This window comes from Mchenga conophoros, linkage group LG7, assembly GCF_057382185.1.
Source record: "Mchenga conophoros isolate Kocher_MC1m ecotype Shallow Benthic linkage group LG7, M_conophoros_male_GT1.1, whole genome shotgun sequence".
Lineage (NCBI taxonomy): Eukaryota > Metazoa > Chordata > Actinopteri > Cichliformes > Cichlidae > Mchenga > Mchenga conophoros.
This window is the reverse complement of record NC_140532.1, coordinates 56,061,011-56,079,946: the sequence shown is the minus strand read 5'-3', so window position 1 is coordinate 56,079,946 and position 18,936 is coordinate 56,061,011. Positions and strand designations below refer to the sequence as shown.

The window sequence follows — 18,936 nt, the reverse complement described above, 5'->3', positions numbered from 1 at the left end:
ATGGAAGCTGCTTTGTTCGGACAGCTTTTTTAAAGCATCCTGTGGTAATTTGAAGGAGCTAGCCAAACCAGCAGGATTGTGGTGACGTGCGCGCGCCGCACCTGACTCACCTTTGTGGTTTAACGAGGCGCGAGAGCACGGACAAGGAGCCTGAACCTGTGTGTGGGACCACTTTGGATTTATGTGTCTCTATTTTTCGGTGAAAACATGAGTAAAACGAAGAATAAGAGTGATAATAAGACGGAAAAGGCTTTGGCTGCGGAGAAAGAACAGTTCGGAAAACAACAGGTTAGTCACTTTGTTCCTGTGACGGATAACTTTTTGATGTCTTTCCCCCCAATCTGTGGATTTTAAAGTCTTCCTTATTGTTCACACCGTGTACTTGATGATAACTAGTTTTAACTGTCAAATGGGTACTACCAGACAGTATCGAAATGTCAAATTCTTCACTTCTTCTGACATATTAGTGGAAAATCTTGTTAAATATATCACGTGTCAAGGAAATTCACTGGTGTTATTTCTGTCATGTCTTAATCTTGAAGTTCAATCTGATGTGGCTGTGTTAACTAGTTCCTCGTGTCCTGATTGCTCTTCTTTCATTTCTTTTAGCTCCACAGCATCAGCAAAGCTGTCACCACAGCTGAAACACCACCAAAAGACAAACATGTACGCAGTATCCTTTTAACAGCAGGTTTCCTGCTAACCAGGCTTACTGGATATACAAAACAAATACAATTTCATATATACATCTTTATTTTTTTTATAAATAGCTCATGCTGACTGGCTTATTGGGACAATGCTAACATTTGCTAAGGAAATAAAACCGAATCCCTGTAAGGTATTTGGGTAGGCTTCATAGGTATCAAATTAAAGAAAAGCAACTGAGATTCGGCTTTTGGGGATCCTCAGTGTATGTGCTAAATGTCACATTCTGGAGAGCATCTTGAGACATTTAGACATTTGAATGCATGAGTGAAAAGTTGTTGGCAATACCGGAGGGGGGGGGGGAAATCAGGACCTCTCCTTTAAAAAAATGGATTATTAATTGCAAAAAGTCACAATATGCCTTTGATCAACTTTGCTGAAAGTCTTTGTAAAGTTGTCAGTTAACATATTTTAAAGTTAACATAACATTTTCTTTAAAAAGAATTATCTGATGGAGACCCTCAACACCTTTTTTTAGTTATCAACTTTAGTTATCGCCCACCTCTGGCAAATAACAGCCTGAGAAATGTATCAGTCAATCAGTTTAGATACGTGATTTCTTCCAACACTCTTCAACTTTGACTATACATGCAGTAATGTTTGGAATATTTCAGTGTATGGTAAAGTGGTGAACTGACCAGCAGTTGTCCCTAGATCAAAGCCATAGCGTGTGTAAAATATGTTGACTGTATATAAACCATTGCTTTCTCTCCCCCTTTGTCTTAAGCTTATCCACTGTCACCATCTCTTTTTTAAAAAAATTCATAATTGTGATGTTGATCTAATTGAGGAACTGAGGGATTCTATCTCTTCATATGATCCGAGCGGTGTCAGTCTCTCCTTTTATGATGAAACTGCTCAGTTATGGCAATCAATGTTATGCTTGTGTTTATTGTCACTTAGAAAACCTCATGCAGTTATTGAACTGTATTAAACTGTTACAGGGATTTATTAAGCTGTCAGTATAATTTAAACAGAAAACAAAAAGAGGTGAGAGGACCAAGTGGTCGTCATGGATCCAGGAGAGTTAAGTCCTGATTGTGGTGGTGTTTTTGAACCAATTTCACATGGGCACCACCGGGCATCTACGGTGAGCAAAGGGAGCCAAGGGGCCAGTGGACTCTCAGAAGACCTGTACAGTAGCCAGAGTGACTGAAACTGATAGCCACAGAGGGGTGGAAGCACACCGCTCTGATGTGCAGGGGGTTTGTTTGAATTACAATTCAGAATGAAAGCTTAATAGAAAAAGTGAATGAAAACAACTAATTCCCCCCAGGATTTTTTCATAATTTTTGAAAGCCCAAATCATAAATTGTATTAAAATGCAATAAATCAGAATCAGAATACTTTATTAATCCCGAGGGAAATTAGGGTTACAGCAGGCAGCACGCTAATGGCGCATGCGCACTTACAAAGGAACCTTCTGACCAACTTTACACAAACATCACATTGGGGAGACATGTCAGAAAGGTAGGCTGATAGGAAAAAAAACAACGAAAATACACTACATGAGGTAAGAGGAGGAGAAAAAAAACACTCAGACTGAGCTCCTAGTGGGAGAACAGTTTGATAACAGAAAAAACACCTCAGCACAAAAGCACATGACTATCAATACACCATAGAAACACAAGACAAGCAACAGGGGCGGTAAAGGGTAAGAGAGAGCCGGTGTATACAGCGCATCCGGTCCTGCAGCATATCTGCGCTGGTCCAGTTGACTGCCATCTTCCCCGGTAGGGCACAAGCATCGAAGGCGTTGGAAAGGGAGGGGGGATGAGTGAGTGCTTATCAGTGTAAGTGTATGTGTGTGCGTGTCCATAGTTTAGCTGAGACAGTGTCCTTCGGCCTATCAGGCTAAGTAAACAGTCCTCCAGCCAATCCAGGTGTCCTTGCATGGGACGGGAAGAATAGCCGTAACACAGTCGTTATCAGGGGACACCCAGTAAGTGGGGCCTTAATTTACAAAATGAACATATTGTATTTAGTACAATTTCAAACTAGGGACTGAGTAAATGAATGTATCGGGAAAACATTTACTGAAGTCATAATTTAAATCTTCTCAGATCAACCAGATATTCTCAGATTTTTTTTTTATTTCAACCAGAGCAGTCACCACCCTGCCAACCAGTTAAAAAGGTTGCCTGTTGAAGGCTTTGCCACCCTGCATTCATTTTTCAGACAGTTTGACAGTCGACTGCGATAGTGTGTCCATACTTTCTTTGAACTGTTTGTGCATTGGTACTTGGGAGTCTCCTTGACAGCTGTACAGATATCATCATGGGAACTCATAAAGAGGGTGGAGCTACGGCCTTCTGGTCGTATGTCTTGAACCTACCTCTATCCAGCAACTCCATTGTGAGCTGGAAGTTTTGCTATCTGGTTCACAAAATCCTCAGGGATGGACACAGAAATGTAAGTTCAGTTTTTTGCATTTCCTTCACCTTATACTCTCCCGCGCTCCGGTTGGTGATATGTAATCTCTTGTGTCTGTTTGATGTACAGGTGGTGACGGATTCTTACAGATACTGTCGTAATGTGAAAGATATGGGCACCCTCTGGGTGAGTAGCTGCCATATTGAAGCCGCAGCTTATATTTAAACTAGAGAATACAGTTTGGAGGTTTATCTATTAAAAAGCTTTATTTTTCATATTGAGAGTTTGTAAAAAGATCTGCAGTTACATGCATCTTTGTTTCACCTTTTTAAGATGTTGATTTCTAAAATAGTCCTTTTTTGTTTGTTTTTGTTTATTTTTTTTAAATTGGTGGTTTTGTTTGTCCATATTTGGAAACATCAGTATGACTCGCATTAATATTTATTAAAATATTTGTGTTGACTGAGTTGGTTGTTGGGTTAGTAAGGTGATTCAGTTTAAATATGATTGTTTTCTAAGCAACAAACTCTTTTTTTTTTTTTTTTTTTTTTTGTTCTGTTTTTTTTCTTTCCTGTCCAGGGAAACTTGCATGATCGATATGGGCACATTGTCGCCTTGTCTTCCAAATACCTCTGCCAAAAAATGGAATTTCATAAAAAGGTAATTACTCATAATTTTAGTGTTACGTTGGAACAAAGGTACATTTTTACAGCATAATCGGTGTTTTGTTGCTTTCTTGTTTCAAGAACTAGAAACAAAATGCTCTGTATTGCTGTTCCTACCCACATGCAGACTTACACAATCTCCTGTGTACTTAAACTGTACTTACTACTGTAAGTACAGTTGTACTTAAATTGAACTGCTCATATACCTTACCATATACGGACCATACCATATACCTTTAACATTTCAAAAAACATAAAAAGCGGCTAATCCAAATGGCAGTCAGTTAAGCGTGAAAAAAGGAGGAAAAACACGAGCATGTACTTTATCAGTCAAAAGTTTGGACACACTTTGCCTTCACTGCTTCTATTAGCCTTAGTTAAAGGCCTCAGATCCTAACCAAACAGAGCTTTCTTTGTGTGCCCATCATAATCCTGGAAACACTTCCAAAAGAAGTGTATTAACAGTTTTACTCTCTCATAAATAAAGGTTAAACATTTCTGGCAATTAAAGACAATTGTACAGAATTTTTAGAAAACCTTTAATTAGTACAATACAGGCTTTCTTGTCTGTAGGCAGCTAACATCCATGTGCTACAGGAAAGGGTTCCTTAATCAGTTGTTTTAGTTAAGTAGCATAATATGACTTTTTTTTTTTTTTTTTTTACAGCACAAGGTTATCCCAGGCAACCTGGAGGCCAGTGATGAGACTTTGGAGAAGGAAGCAGGAAGTGACATGAACAAAGTGTAAGTCGTCCACTTTTTTTTAAGCACAGGTAATGTGTTTCAGTTCTGCTTGAATATTTCTTGTTAAATGTTTTATATTGTAGGCTGGATATGACACAGGAGCTGTTGGATTACCTGGATGCTGGACTCAAGATGGCTGACACAGGTTAGTCCGTTAGGAGGGTCATTTTATAGATAGATAGAGATAGATATATTATAGATATATCTATATCTATAATATGTAAAATATATATATATATATATATATATATATATATATATATATATATATATATATATATATATATATATATAATGCTATGATGACCCTATAATTTATATGATACAATACTAGTAACTAGTTTAGAATAAGTTGCTACTTAAACCAGGAATATTTTGATCAGTCTCTCAATACTTTCTGACATTATTTTCATTTCATTTATTTATTTATAAAGCACATTTAATAACAACAGAGAGTTGACCAAAGTGCTGTACAAAGTAATAATTAAGCAGTGACATTAACATCAACAACAGGTAAGAAAATTAAAAGGAAATTAGGATAAAAAGAATTGGTAACTCTCGTGCAGTATCAAAAGCCAAAGTGAAAAAAATGTGTTTTAAGATGTGACAGTTGGGGCCTTTCTAATGTGGAGAGAATAGAATAGAATTCAACTTTATTGTCATTGCACATGCACAGGTACAGGGCAACGAAATGCAGTTTGCATCCATCCAGAAGTGCTTTCTGGAGAGGTAGATCGTTCCACATTTTCGGCGCCACAACCACAAACGCCGATCCCCTCTATGAACCATCCTAGACTTGTGTAAGATAAGGAGTATATGATCACTTGATCAAAGGGCTCTAGAGGGCGTATAAAGCTGCAAAAGGTCAGACAAATAGTCTGGTGCCTGGCCATTTAGCGCTTTATAAGTCAAAAGTAAGATTTTAAATTTAATTCTAAAACTCGCTGGAAGCCAATGAAGGGAAGCAAGCACTGGAGTAATATGTTGGTGTCTCTTCACAAGAGTCAAAAGGAGGGCTGCAGCATTTTGTAAAAGTTGTACTGCAAATGTTGTACATTACTGTAGTGTGTCGTGTTTTCTGCACCATGCCTACTGGAGATTCCTTGAAATAATACGCCTTAGTTTACCTAAAAAATAGATAGTTTGAACCAACACATTAGTGTTCATTCTGTTCTTCAGCAAGTTAAAAACCCCTAATCAAATTCCCTAATTTGGCTTTAATGCCAAATAGTATTTCGCCAGGTGGAGGCCAACCAGGCCAAATCTACAACTCCAGCTGGGCAGTGCAGACTGATGCCACTCATACCTCTCATACAGGACTGCAGCTTTCTCTATCACTTCTGTGTGCGATTGTTGTTTAAGCTTCACAGCCGTGAGTGAAAAACAAATATTTATTTATTAAAATAAATCATGAAATAGTCAGCATTATTTAAAAAATGCCTTAAATCAATCATAACCTTTTCGTCACAGGCATTTCTCCAGATGTTCTTCTTGGACACAGAGACCGGTTCCGTGATCTGTTTATGAGGTGAATTATTTATTAGAGAAACTCACTAATCTATTTAACAGGAACAAAGTAAAATACATTTGCTGTTTAAGTGGTAGCTAAAACCTAATTTCCATTACAATGAAAAACATGTAAATAAAAATCTGAAAACGACAAAGAACGACAGTGACCTTAAAAGAAGAGGTCTGACACTGACTGTTATTTTTTTCTGTAGCCTCACACAGTTCTTTGACAAAGCCAGAGAAATGGAGTTCTTTAAAACTTTCATCCAGATCCCAGATCTCCCAGATGTAAGTGCCACAGATTTCTTTTTTTAACATATACGTGCTTTGCTCCTTCTGTTTTTGTGCCTTTTGTGTATGTTAATTGTATCATTGCCCCTCAGGCTCCTCCAAACTTCCTCCGAGCCGCTGCCTTGGCTGAGTACAAAAAACCAGTAGTAGTGACGCCAAATGAGGAGCATCATGAGGAGGAGGAGGATGTGGAGCCACAACCAGAGTTTAGAGAAGCTTCTCAAATGCCACAGGTATGGTACATAGTTGTCAGAGGATATGGTACTTTGAAATTCCACCAGCTTTGTGTGGTGTCAGTGCTGATATGTAGCTTTTTATCAAACCAGTACTATCTGCTCAACCAAATGAGAACACCTGATTCTTCAGTGGAGCAGAGAGAAATGGAAAATGACAGTCTGAAGAGAGAGCTAGATGTTCTGAAACCAGAATTACAGATCTTCAAGAATGAGGTAAATGGGATAAGATGACAGTGTTGGAGTGGCTGGTCACATAAATCTGAAAACCCTTCCTCTATGCAGTCAGCCATGGTCCTTCCATATGATGGCTAAGAGGATGCTAACTGTAGCATCCTCTGCTTTGTGATTGGTGATATTGATACATTGTGATCATTGTGCATTCATTAGGACTTGTATATTGAAAGTCATATTGAAACATTACCAAGTTTATGTTCAAATGTCTCATTTACAGCTTGTAATTGTAAAATGTGTTTGTTTCTGTGTTGTTCACAAATTAACCAAAACAGCAAGACAAGAAGTCCTTGTCAATAATTGTAAGTTTCTTCTTCCTTCCCCAGGCTCAGAGGTGTGTAACAGAGTTAAAGAGTCAAGTGAACCGACTGCAGGCTGAGGTCGAGGAGCAGCGCACCCACAAGCAGATGGCAATGGTTGAAAACGAACACCTGCGCATGGAAGTGGAGGCTTTACGAAGCACTAATGTGGCTAACATCGGGGCACAGATTGGATTCAAGGAGGCAGATGGTGAGAGTTCAGATGTGAGCATGCAGCTGAATTAGCAATACAAAAAGAGCTAAAACTGAGTAAAAAGGTGCATCTTCTTCCTAACTACACAGGCAGAGCTCAAGCAGCAGAGCTTCGTTTCACTCAACTTAAAGAGAGACATGCAGAGCTGGTTAGCAGCCATGCTGACCTAATGAAGAAGGTAAATTGCAGTTTCTTTTATGTTTATTTTTAACTTCCTTAGCTGTCGCCTTTTAAAAATTGAAATTAGAACGTTGAACCACATTGTTCAACTCAATTAATGATAGAGATAATTGGAGATGGTGATAGGTGAATTTTGTTACCTTCTTACAGACCCCATCCTGCTGTTTTCCTGTGTTTCTCATTTTTGTAGCAATGAGAAACACAGCCTTTACCTTCTTAGTTATTATGGAATGTATTTTAATCATGTGCAGAATACAGAAACGGTGAAGATTATGTCAAGCACCAAACAAGAGCACGATGATTTGCAGAGGGCTAAATATCAGCTAGAAACTGAGCTGGAAAATCTACGACGGGAGAAAAGCAATGTGGTAAGACCTGCATCAGACATAGTTTTGTGTTGATGAACAAAAGCTGTTGTCACTATTGATCTTTTCTTTCTTTCTTTTTCTTTTTTCGTCCTGATCAGATGAATCAGCAGCAGATGGAGGTGGACCGCCTGAACCAAGAACTGCTGGAGCAAAGAGCAGAGCTTGCCACCTTGCGCAGTACTCTGGAGAGTAAAGAGAAGGTAAGACTGTAATATGACCACAGATTTCATGGCAGAACACATCTATTTTTAGACTTTTGGGAAAACCCTTGTTGTTCTTTCAGCTGCTCCTTTCAGGGGTTGCCAGAGCTGGCCATCTGCCTCCATCTCAACCTGTTCCAAGCATCCTTCTCTGTCACACCAACCCTCTGCATGTCCTCCTTCACTACATCCACGAATCCTTTGCAGTGGTCCTTCCTCTTTTCCTCCTGCCTGGCAGCTCTAAAGTTAACAACCTTTCTCCAATATAGCTTCTAGCCCTCCTTTGCATATATCCAAACCATCTCAGCCTTGCCTCCCTAACTTTGTCTTCATAATGGTCGACCTCAATGTACTAATTTCTCTGATATAGTAATTCTAATCCTGTCCGTCCTCTTTACCCCTAATGAAAAACGTAACATCTTTAACTTTTCTACCTCTAGCTTGTCCTCCTGACTTTTGCTATCCTGCTGTCACTAATTGTCCCTGACATTTGTCTCCACCCTGCCTGCAGTCTCTTCTTCCCTCGCTTGTGCTTGTCTGTTTATGTGAATTGTTGACCCCAGTTATAAAAAATTCATTTACCATCACTATTGCTCCTTGCAGCTTCACCTTTACTCCTGCTTGACCTCATCTGTTAACCTGTCCATCACCATTGCAAACAATAAGGGGCTCAGAGCCAATCCCTCATGTAGTCTTGCCTCCATCTTGAACCCATCTTTAACATCTACCGCACACCTAACTACTGTCTGTCGTCGCATATATCCCATCCTCACGTACTTCTCAGACTCATCCTATAGTACCTGGGATAGGCTCTAGAGTGTTGAAAGCATCTTGGTGCCTGATAACCAATGCCAAAAACACATTGGGCATTGAGTTCTCATATGAGTATGAGTTCTCAAGATGTCTTTGTGTTTCTTTAGGAGGGATCTCAGGTGAGCAGCAGTTTGACAGCTCTGCAGGCTGAGCGGGAAGTGCTGCTACGCTCTGCAAGAGAAAAAGATGCAGAGCTTACCACTCTGAGACAACAGGCACAACTGCAGCAGAGCTCCCTGGACTTGGAGAGAGACAGGACCAACCGAGAGCTGGAGGATCTGAGAGCTCAGCTACAGCAGCAGGTCTGAAACACGCATCACTAAAAGGTCCAGAGTGAAATACAACATGTCTTTCACAGGGCTAATGATATTAATATATCAATAATGTATTAGCTCAGGAATAGACTGCCAACCTATCCAGGGTTTATCCCTCCTCTTGCCCTGTGACAGCTAGGTTAGGTACCCAACCACAACACTGAATTGAATAAGTAGCAGAGGATGAATGGAAAGATTTCGTCTTCAGGCATTGCAAAAAATGTCCACACTTTGGTATTTTGATATCTGTAACGCTTTGCTTATGTGTTTTCTCTGTATTATTGTAGGGTCTTTTCAATTGCAGTTCAAAGCACTATGCAACTTTTATTGTGATTTGGTGCGATATAAATACAATAAAATTGAATTGGCTCAGTAGCTTTGTTTAAGACATGTTCAAATATCAATTCAGTTTTAACCTCTTTATGTTAAACTACATTATAAAATCATACTTACTCCTTAGAGCTATAAATATCCAGGTATCAAGCCATGTTAGTGATCTTTAAATGAACTTTCCAAACTGGTTGAGTGCTCCATTAACTTGGCATGACAGTCCTGTAACACTGTCAGACTTTAAAAGCTAAGATTAAAAGCCTCAGAACCAGATTTCTATTCCACATATTGTCTCCCTCCTATAGCCTCTGTACAACATCTGTAACACTGCGTGTAAAAGGACTGCCTGACCTTTGTCATGATATTGGTTGTTCAGCCTTGAACCACTTAGGCCCATCTTTCTTTTTACTTCCTTATCAAACACAGCTCTGTCTTGTGTTTACTTTTACTTTATTTGCCTCATTGATGATTGTGTTTTTCTTTGCTGTACTGGAAGCATTTATAATTGGCACAAAAGTGCCCCTAAACTTGTTGTATAATATAATTCTGTCTGCTTTTCTGTGTCTTCTGTGTTTCCTGTAGCTTGCCATAAATGCAGCACAGAAGTTGGAAATTGACAGGCTCAAGCGAGATTTGGAATCCACACGAGCAGAACTGACACAAGCAAACAACATCCTGCAAAGCAAAGAAATGGTCAGAACATTTAGATCAAAACTGCTGTAAACTTATTTTCTAGCATCTACAAGCCTTGAAGATTATAAGATAAGACTTATTTGTAAATGGAAAAACGTTTTTAAAATCTGTTTCTCAGAGTGGTACCCAGCTAAACAACACACTGGCAGGGCTGCAGGTGGAAAAGGAGGGGTTGCTGCGTATGATGCGGGAACAGGAGGCTGAGCTGAAAACCCTCAGACAACAAACTCATCTTCAACAGTCCTCTCTAGAGCAGGAGAGGCAGAGGAGCAGCATGGAACTGGGAGACTTACATGCCCAGTTACAGCAACAGGTCCAGTTTTCTGTTTGTCGCTCTATTTTAAGACTTTATAACTGACTAATTATTAACTTCGTGTGTATGTGTGTGTGATAAATCAGGCTTCTCGTGAAAGTCAGCTAGCCCAGAAGCTGCAGGAGGAGCAGTTTTGTCTGCTACAGTGTGCAGTGGTGGAAGCTGAGGGGATCATACTGGACGCTGTGGCCAAACTGGATGACCCTATACATGTCCGCTGCATCAGCTCTCCTGGTAAAATCACTATTATTTTCCCTCCTCAAAGAAAATCCCTTTAAAAAGAGTTTTTAAAAAATATTTTAAGGACGGAAGCTTTTTATTTATTTGCATTCAGTTGCCCATGTGTTTAAAAAGTGTGCAGTACATTATATAACCAAAGAAAAGCCATAGAATAGGCATTTTAATACAAAAACAAAACAAACTGAATAAAATCAGCAAACCTCTATTCTAAGACATTAATAAATATTGACATTGGTTCATCTGTTTGAGGAAACACACGAAGAAAGTAAACACATGGCTGATGCCTTTTAAATTTCAGAGATGACTGAAGTTCTTCATATAACTCATAGCATTCAATAGCAACAGCAATCTTCAACACAGATGTGCAGATGTGCACATTATGATATGGAAAGACATGGCAAAAAAAAAAAATCCTCCACTGAAAATAAAGATTCAGTCTACACACACATTTAAGGATTCATCATGATGGAAAACTATAAGTTGTTACTTCAGCACTGCTACACAAAACTTTATACAATAAATTAACATGGTAACCAAAAATCTTTAATCCTCAGACCTTGCCATTTTGCTTTTCCATACAGTTTGTTTTTGATCAGTTCTTTGTGTTTGACAGATTATTTGGTGAACCGAGCGGAAATCACCCTGAATTCTATTGACAAAATGCAGCAGAGCCACTCGGCCTATCTGGGAAACAGTAATGGTACGTTGGGAATTGTGGGTGTGTTCAGTTCAAGTCAGGTACATCAACTGATTAGTTTGTTTAATCCTTCCCTGTTCTGTCTAGATGCCAGTGGTTTGCTAAGAGCAGTCACACAGTTTTCCCACCTTGCTGCTGACACAATTGTTAACGGATCGGCAACATCTCACTCAGCCCCTGTCGACCAGGCGAACTGTAAGAAACGTACATAGTTGTTGTAACTGTCGTAACACTTGCTAAATATTTTCTACACAGAAAGTTGAATGCTGTGTGTTGGACTCATACAGATCTGACTGACAGCTGTCGGGACTGTGCCAATCACTGCCTTCACTTCTTGAAGGATTTGAAGATTCAGGCGAGTTTACAGCGAGCAGACCCGTCTGCAATACGCTATACTGTTCAACGCATCCTCGCTGTAGGACAGGTGGGACTGAATTTATATTTAACCAATTAACAAGACAGTATTGTGTGTATGTATGAGTGTGAGAGAGAGAAATTGTCAAGTGTGTATGTGTAAAATTGAAAATGAGGGTGGGTGAGCAGTGAACCGCTCCCTCCATGACCATGTTTCCATGTTATTGAGATAATGGCAAGAAAAGTGCCAACTTTTTTGCAGGTTTCCAAAGATCCTGAACTTGACCTCTCAATACTCGCTACTGAGACTCATGTTTGCTGTAACTGTGTGACTCTTGTTTAGGATTTGCGTCCGAAAGGGCATGATGTGCTAAAAGAAGAACTAGGAAGCATGGTGGACAAAGAGATGCTCACCACATCTTCTGCCATTGAAGAGGCTGTCTTGCGAATGGATGTAAGAACAACCATCAGATAATTTATAAAATATATATAAGATGATCTTTTTGATATATCAAAAATAAGCATTCTCTACTATGACCTGTCTACGCAAAGCTACTGTTCTCTGAATTATATTTCTATCATTTATCTCACATAGACATCTGTTCTTTCTTTTTTTTTTTTCATAGGAAATACTGAGTCAGGCAAAGAAAGACAATACTGGTGTCAAACTGGAGGTCAATCAGAAGTAAGAAAAATCCTAAAGAATCATCATAAAATTATTTATTTCTGTGGTGGTTATTTTCCTCCTCTCTTACTTACAATCTGTGTGTTTGCTTCATCACAGTATCCTGGGATCCTGCTCAGACCTGATGAAGGTAAGAAAGTGGGCAATATTCAAATAATTTTGTGAACTTTAGTTAACTCTTGTTTCCTGTATTTACTGTGGTGCTCTCTCTTCTCTCCAGGCTGTTCACATGCTGGTGACTGCTGCTACTGACCTACAGAAAGACATTGTGGAAGGAGGAAGGGTAAGTTGATGTCACCCTAAAGATAAAATTGCAGGACAAGTTCAGACATTCTGTCTTTTTATTCATCAAACACGATGCAGAATGGAAAAAATGTGGGAAAAATCATGATTATCCTTTATTATTATTACCTTATTCTTCTTCACATTAACATGTAAAAGTGGCCTTTTTAGAGCTAAAAGCTCTCGAGCAAAATTGTGTGTGAGTGGGGCTTACAGACGTGTGTGTGTGTGTGTCAGTCCAGTCACTGAGTGTTCAACAGTCTGATGGCTTGGGGGAAGAAACTGTTTCGCAGTCTGGCAGTGAGGCCCTGAATGTTCTGGTAACACTTGCCAAAAGGCAGCAGAGTGTGTGTGTGTGAGGGGTCCGTGGGGTCTTCCACAATGCTGAGTGGGTGCGAATAGTGTCTGTGATGGAGGGAAGAGAGGCTCCAATTATCTTCTCCATTGTGATACCATTTGAACAACTAACAGTCTTACCTATAAATTTCAATATATCCAGTGTTTTAGCATTTTGCTAAATTTTGGCAATGAGCAAGAAGCAGAATCTGCAGTTGGTGTTTTATCGAGTGACCCATTTGTTCCATTTGTGCTGTCAGGGTGCAGCAACTGTTACTGAATTCTATGCCAAAAACTCTCGCTGGACCGAAGGACTCATCTCTGCTTCCAAAGCTGTGGGCTGGGGGGCCACACAGCTGCTGTAAGTTCAGAAATTTATCAAAACCCACTTACTGATTGATATTCTGAACAATACAATTTGTAAATAATAAATAAAACTGTAAATGGATGGTTTACTTTCATGTTTAGGGACTCAGCTGACCGGGTTGTGGGTGAAAAAGGCACATATGAGGAGCTCATCGCCTGCTCACATGAGATTGCTGCAAGCACTGCTCAGCTAGTTGCTGCTTCCAAGGTACAAACTCATGTCAAACATATTTGTGTTGGTTTGTTAGGTATCAACATACAAAGTCATGTTCAGGCTCTCGAATCTTGAAGAAATGTGGAATTAAAAAAAAAAAAAAAGTACCAGCACTCCTCTGTTAAATTAACAATACTGTGAAAACACATTTGCCCTCTGCCTGATTTCTTGTGTTTTTGCATATTTTCCCAATTACATGTTTCAGTTTATCAAACAAATGTTAATATTGGGTAAAGATAAACCAAGTAAATACAAAATCCAGTTTTAAATAATGATTTTATTTATTAAGGGGGGAAAAAACTACCAAAATCTAGCTTGAAAAAGTCATTTAAGCCTAATGTTTGTGAAGGTCATCCAGGAGGAGCATATGCTGCAGAACTTATAAGGCTGGTATCAGATGCATTCCCTAACAGCAATGTAACTCCTTGTTGCTGGTTTCTATCTACTGCTTCAAGCTCTGGAAGTTGCATTTAAGTGGGAATGTGCACAGGAAGCTTTAACACTTAATCCCTCACCTGCAACCACATCTTATGCTTGTACTCCTACCACAGAAATTAAACATTCTCAGCTATGGTGTCTATCAAACATGACCAGTCTCACTCATATTCATCTGTTGGACCAATTTATGCTATAAAGCATCTAGTCACATAAACCCAAGTTCACTGCAGCAATTGGTGGAGTCCCTGATTTTAAGCCCTATGGGAGTGTCCCCAAGAGGGTCACGGACCCCCTGTTGATCCTCTACCTAATCACATGAGCCAATGAGTGAAAATGGGTGTGGGTCGCAATCAGCCAAGGTTTTAGGTGAATTGGAGCGATCGTGGCTCAAGAGTTGGCAGTTGGTCTTTTAATCGGAAGGTTGTCGGTTCGAGCCCCGGGCCGGACAGTCTCGGTCGTTGTGTCCTTGGGCAAGACACTTCACCTACCGCCTACTGGTGATGGCCAGAGGGGCCGATGGCGCGATATGGCAGCCTCGCTTCTGTCAGTCTGCCCCAGAGCAGCTGTGGCTAGATCTGTAGCTTGCGTCCAGCAGTGTGTGAATGTGAGAGTGAATGAATAGTGGAATTGTAAAGCGCTTTGAGGGTCTCGAAAAGCGCTATATAAATGCAATCCATTATTAATCCACTGTGAAACCTAGTCCCAACCAACTATTGATTTACTGAGATGAAATGGATCAAAGGAGCTGGTTCCACAGAAGAGGGGCCTGAAAGCTGAAGGATTTACCTCCCCTTCTACTTTTAAATATCCAAGGAACCACAGGAATACCAGCAGTCTGAGAGTGAAGCTCTCAATCTGGATTTAACAGGGAGCCAATGAAGAGAAGCCAAAATGGCAGAAATATGTTTCCTCTTTCTAGTCCCTGTCACTTTTCTCTTTTCTGGGTCAACTGAAGGCTTTTCTGGGAGTTTTTAGAACAACCTGATAATAATGAATTACAGTAGTCCAACCTGGAAGTAATAAATGCATGAACTCCTTCTACATATTTGTTTAATATGCATTTTGAAGGATATATCCAGGTCAAAAATGACTCCAAGAACAATCTAGATAGACACCATGTTTCTAAGATGTTTTTATATAGCAGAGTACAGTTACTTCAGTTATATATGAATTAGCCTCTTCAATATTAGAAAAATTTCTCAGTATTTTCAACTTGAATTGTTGCATACATGTCATGTCAAAGTAGGTGAGGTAAACATGGTCGTGGATAAAATTAATTTATTGATACTGATATAATAACATATTTGTGGACTATAAGTTACTAGCTGTTACTATCAAACTTAATATAATTAATTAAGGATTTTTTCTTTTGTCTGAATTTTGGCGCCACCTGCATCACAGTTAAAGTACTGATAACCTATATTTGGTCTAAATCTGGACAAGAGTGAGGCTATCCAGTTTTGTTTTTCGTTTTTTTAACAAACAACAAAAGTGAGCTGGATCATATGATCCACTGAAGGAGAAACATGGATTATCAGAATTTAAATACAACAGAGTTCTTTTGGCATGATTGTAAACATGATGTTCACGCACAAAAACTCTCCAGTGTGGCTAAAACAAGAGGAGTGGGCTAAAATGCCTCCACGGAAATGTGGTTTAAACTACCAGGTGAACAAACACTTGACAACAAACAAATACTTCACTATATTTATCAAAGGGCAAAAAGAATTGGACATGTATCAGCAATAAACTGTTGTCAGTGCAAGTTAAAGCAGCTGATAGTGGCATACATATATGCCAAATGGGCTCTAAATGCCAATCGACAACAGTGTCATTAAGCACAATGTTAGAAACATAAAACATAAAGGTGATAAAAGAATGTGTGCAATGCTCTACATTCAAGGGAAAGAACATCATACGAAGCATGAAAAGAAAGGAAAAAAGTATCTGCTGATCCACAGCATTCCTTGGTGTTCCACCCTTCATTCATTCATATCTCTCTGGTTTTAGCAAATTTCTTAACAAAAGAGATCTATTAAAGGCTATTTTAAGGTACTAGGTTAAATATGCCAATGTTTAGTAACAGTTCTTTTTACACCTTCAGATGAATGTTCGGGGGTCAATAGGTCACTCTTCACTACACCTTTAACTCTGTCCAAACCATCCTCAAGTACCTTATAGCTACAGGTTTTTTCTAAAATTATTATACACACAGATGCGTTACTCAAAATTGTCATTACTGAATGTTCTTCTCAATCTTTATAGCTGAATGAACAGAAAGCTGTTTTTGCATTATGGTGAAGCTACTAAAATGTACAATTGCCTTTCTATCTGTTTTCTATAAATACAAATATGAAATGATTTGTTTGATGTTTTGTTTTTTTTCTTTTTCTTTTCTTTTTTCAAGCAAGTACACCATGGAATGAAACAGATTCACTACTGTCCCGTGAAAATTGCACAGTTGCGCATTGATGATTGTTGCTTTGCTACATTTTGGAAGGAATTTAATTCTTCTTAGCCTTTTGGCTTTTATGTGACAGTGGAAGTTGCTGGTTACTTTCCAAATTTGATTTCTCAATGAAACCAAAAGACGTGGTTTTTTTATGAAGTGAAATTTCCCTTTTAAGCCTTTCAGGTTTAAAGGGAAACTTCACTTCAGTGACTGAGTCTCAAAGAGGTAGAAATAGCCATTATTACATTAAAACCTAGAACAAAGACAAAACATGCATACAGCTCTGTGACTTTATGTAACTACTTAGAACCACCTCAGCCAGCATGGTCACCCAGTTACATCCTTTGAAATGTGCCTGCTCTGTGCCCATACATGCACCACATAGTGAAAAACTGTCCTTATGGAAAACAAACTTACTGCTACTCATTCCAGGTAAAAGCTGACCGCAACAACAAGAAGCTGAATACGCTGCAGCAGGCCTCAAGGCATGTAAATGACATGGCTGCTGTGGTCGTCACCTCCACCAAACACGGGCAGCAGCAGATCTCTGACCACGGTGAGAGGAGAAGCTCATGTTGCAAGAAAATAGCTGATGCTTCACATTTTTAGTAACCCTTTATAATAACAGCATAGTTTTGGCTAAAAATGGCAGCATACATGTAAGCAAACAATAAATCTATACAACTTGGTGAGTGTAAGTTTAACACTTACTTTAGCCCTTTTTTTGGCCTCTTATTTCTGACACTTTCTGCTGCTTAATACTTAACTGTGTTAAACAGCGGGCCAACCTGTCTACCACTGAGCATAGCATAGCTGAGCTAGCCTACAGCTTTAAGGCTTGTGAGGGTTTTTTGTTCATCTATCTCATTAGTCCGTTTGATCAGCAGCAGTTTAGCATAAAATCAACCAGACTAATCAAAATGTTTAAATGCTTAAAGTAACCATGAAATTGGCTGATTATTCTATGATGCAGCTTTGACACTCCAACTGATATTGTTGCCTTTACAGGCTTGATGGACTTCTCCGGCATGTCTCTGATCAAGCTTAAAAAAGAAGAAATGGAAGCTCAGGTCAGATAACATGTCTCTGAATGGATTGTTTAATTGTTTGTCCTTATGTGCAACTTGCTTGTTGTTCTGGATCATGTATAAGACAAGTTAAGCCACCTTTTAAAGAAACAGTATTGTGACTATGTGAAATCAATGTAGTTAAAAACATGCAATGACAGTTTTGGATCTTAGACTAGGTCATTGGGTTTTTAGACGTCTGGAAGCCATTGCCAGATCTTGTGCTCTTTGAATCTTTCAGGTTAAGGTGCTGCAGCTGGAGAGCCAGCTGGAACAGGAGCGAGTACGCTTGGGGGAACTGAGGAAGAGGCATTACGAGCTTGGTGTGTCAGGGGATGAAGGGGATGGAGTTGATAGCTTCCCACCACCGCCACCACCTGCTCTGCTTGACTCCACTGCAGTGCCCCAGTCCTTTGCACAGACACAACCTTATTCAAACACCCCAGGTTTTTCACAATCAAATCCCTTTGCACCGAATCAAACACAGTCCTCCTCTCTGCCACAGTCTTACACGCCTTCTCAGACCTACACGCCTTCTCAGACCTACACGCCTTCTCAGACCTACACGCCTTCTCAGACCTACACGCCTTCTCAGACCTACACGCCTTCTCAGACCTACACGCCTTCTCAGACCTACACGCCTTACCAGCCCTATATCCCACCTCAGCCTTTCACACCATCTCAGCCCTACACTCCAAACCAAAGTAACTTAAATCCTCACTCTTATTCATTGTCACAACCCTCACAACCCACATCCAGTCCTGCTCAGCCTAAACAGACCCAGGCTGCCTCACATAACAGCACAGAGCAACACACCAAACTAAGCCTAAAAAAACCAAATATCTTTACCAAATCTGGGAACTTGCTGAAGAATGCGGTGAGTGCTTCTCTTACTAAAGTTTTATAATCATCTTATCCCAAGGATATTTGGAGTAGGTGGTGTTTACATGCGTCCTGTTTTTCTTCTATTGGCAGTTCAAACGGAGTGAACATGGAACAGGAGAATCTTGAAGCTGACTGAGGAAGAATCTGACTTAAAGATTTAAGCTAATCACTCACTAGAGGAAAAAAAATATGCTTTCATATTTTGGAAACACTGACTTTTACCTCTACATGTATCACTTGTTAAGGCTCCTGAAAATGTTGTGTTAGAGGAATTTCAAATCAACATTTCTTTGTGCTCTTAATTTGGAAATTAAATGGTAATATTTGAATTATAACACTGATGGCTATATTAAAAATGAGATAATTGTCTGAAATAAAGTTGTATTGTTCAGTTTTCTTTAGGTTTTCTATTCACAATATTTTAATCATTTTGTGATTGGAT

General features: G+C 39.4%; 1 protein-coding gene across 1 annotated transcript; it reads left to right on the top strand.

Annotated features, from left to right (window-relative positions):
- Positions 1-53: 53 nt before the first annotated feature.
- hip1ra (huntingtin interacting protein 1 related a) lies at positions 54-18,859 on the top strand. The gene is made up of 33 exons (XM_085280312.1): positions 54-288; positions 610-673; positions 2,975-3,117; positions 3,208-3,264; positions 3,658-3,738; positions 4,411-4,487; positions 4,571-4,632; positions 5,719-5,859; positions 5,958-6,015; positions 6,209-6,284; positions 6,380-6,520; positions 6,614-6,736; positions 7,081-7,264; positions 7,357-7,445; positions 7,699-7,815; positions 7,914-8,015; positions 8,936-9,130; positions 10,055-10,165; positions 10,284-10,478; positions 10,565-10,712; positions 11,332-11,418; positions 11,503-11,610; positions 11,703-11,839; positions 12,113-12,223; positions 12,396-12,454; positions 12,554-12,584; positions 12,675-12,737; positions 13,333-13,433; positions 13,541-13,646; positions 16,975-17,098; positions 17,551-17,612; positions 17,851-18,486; positions 18,585-18,859. The coding sequence occupies exons 1-33, from the start codon at positions 208-210 to the stop codon at positions 18,618-18,620; spliced, it is 3,906 nt and encodes a 1,301-aa protein (XP_085136438.1). The 5' UTR covers positions 54-207; the 3' UTR covers positions 18,621-18,859.
- The last annotated feature ends 77 nt before the right edge of the window (positions 18,860-18,936 follow it).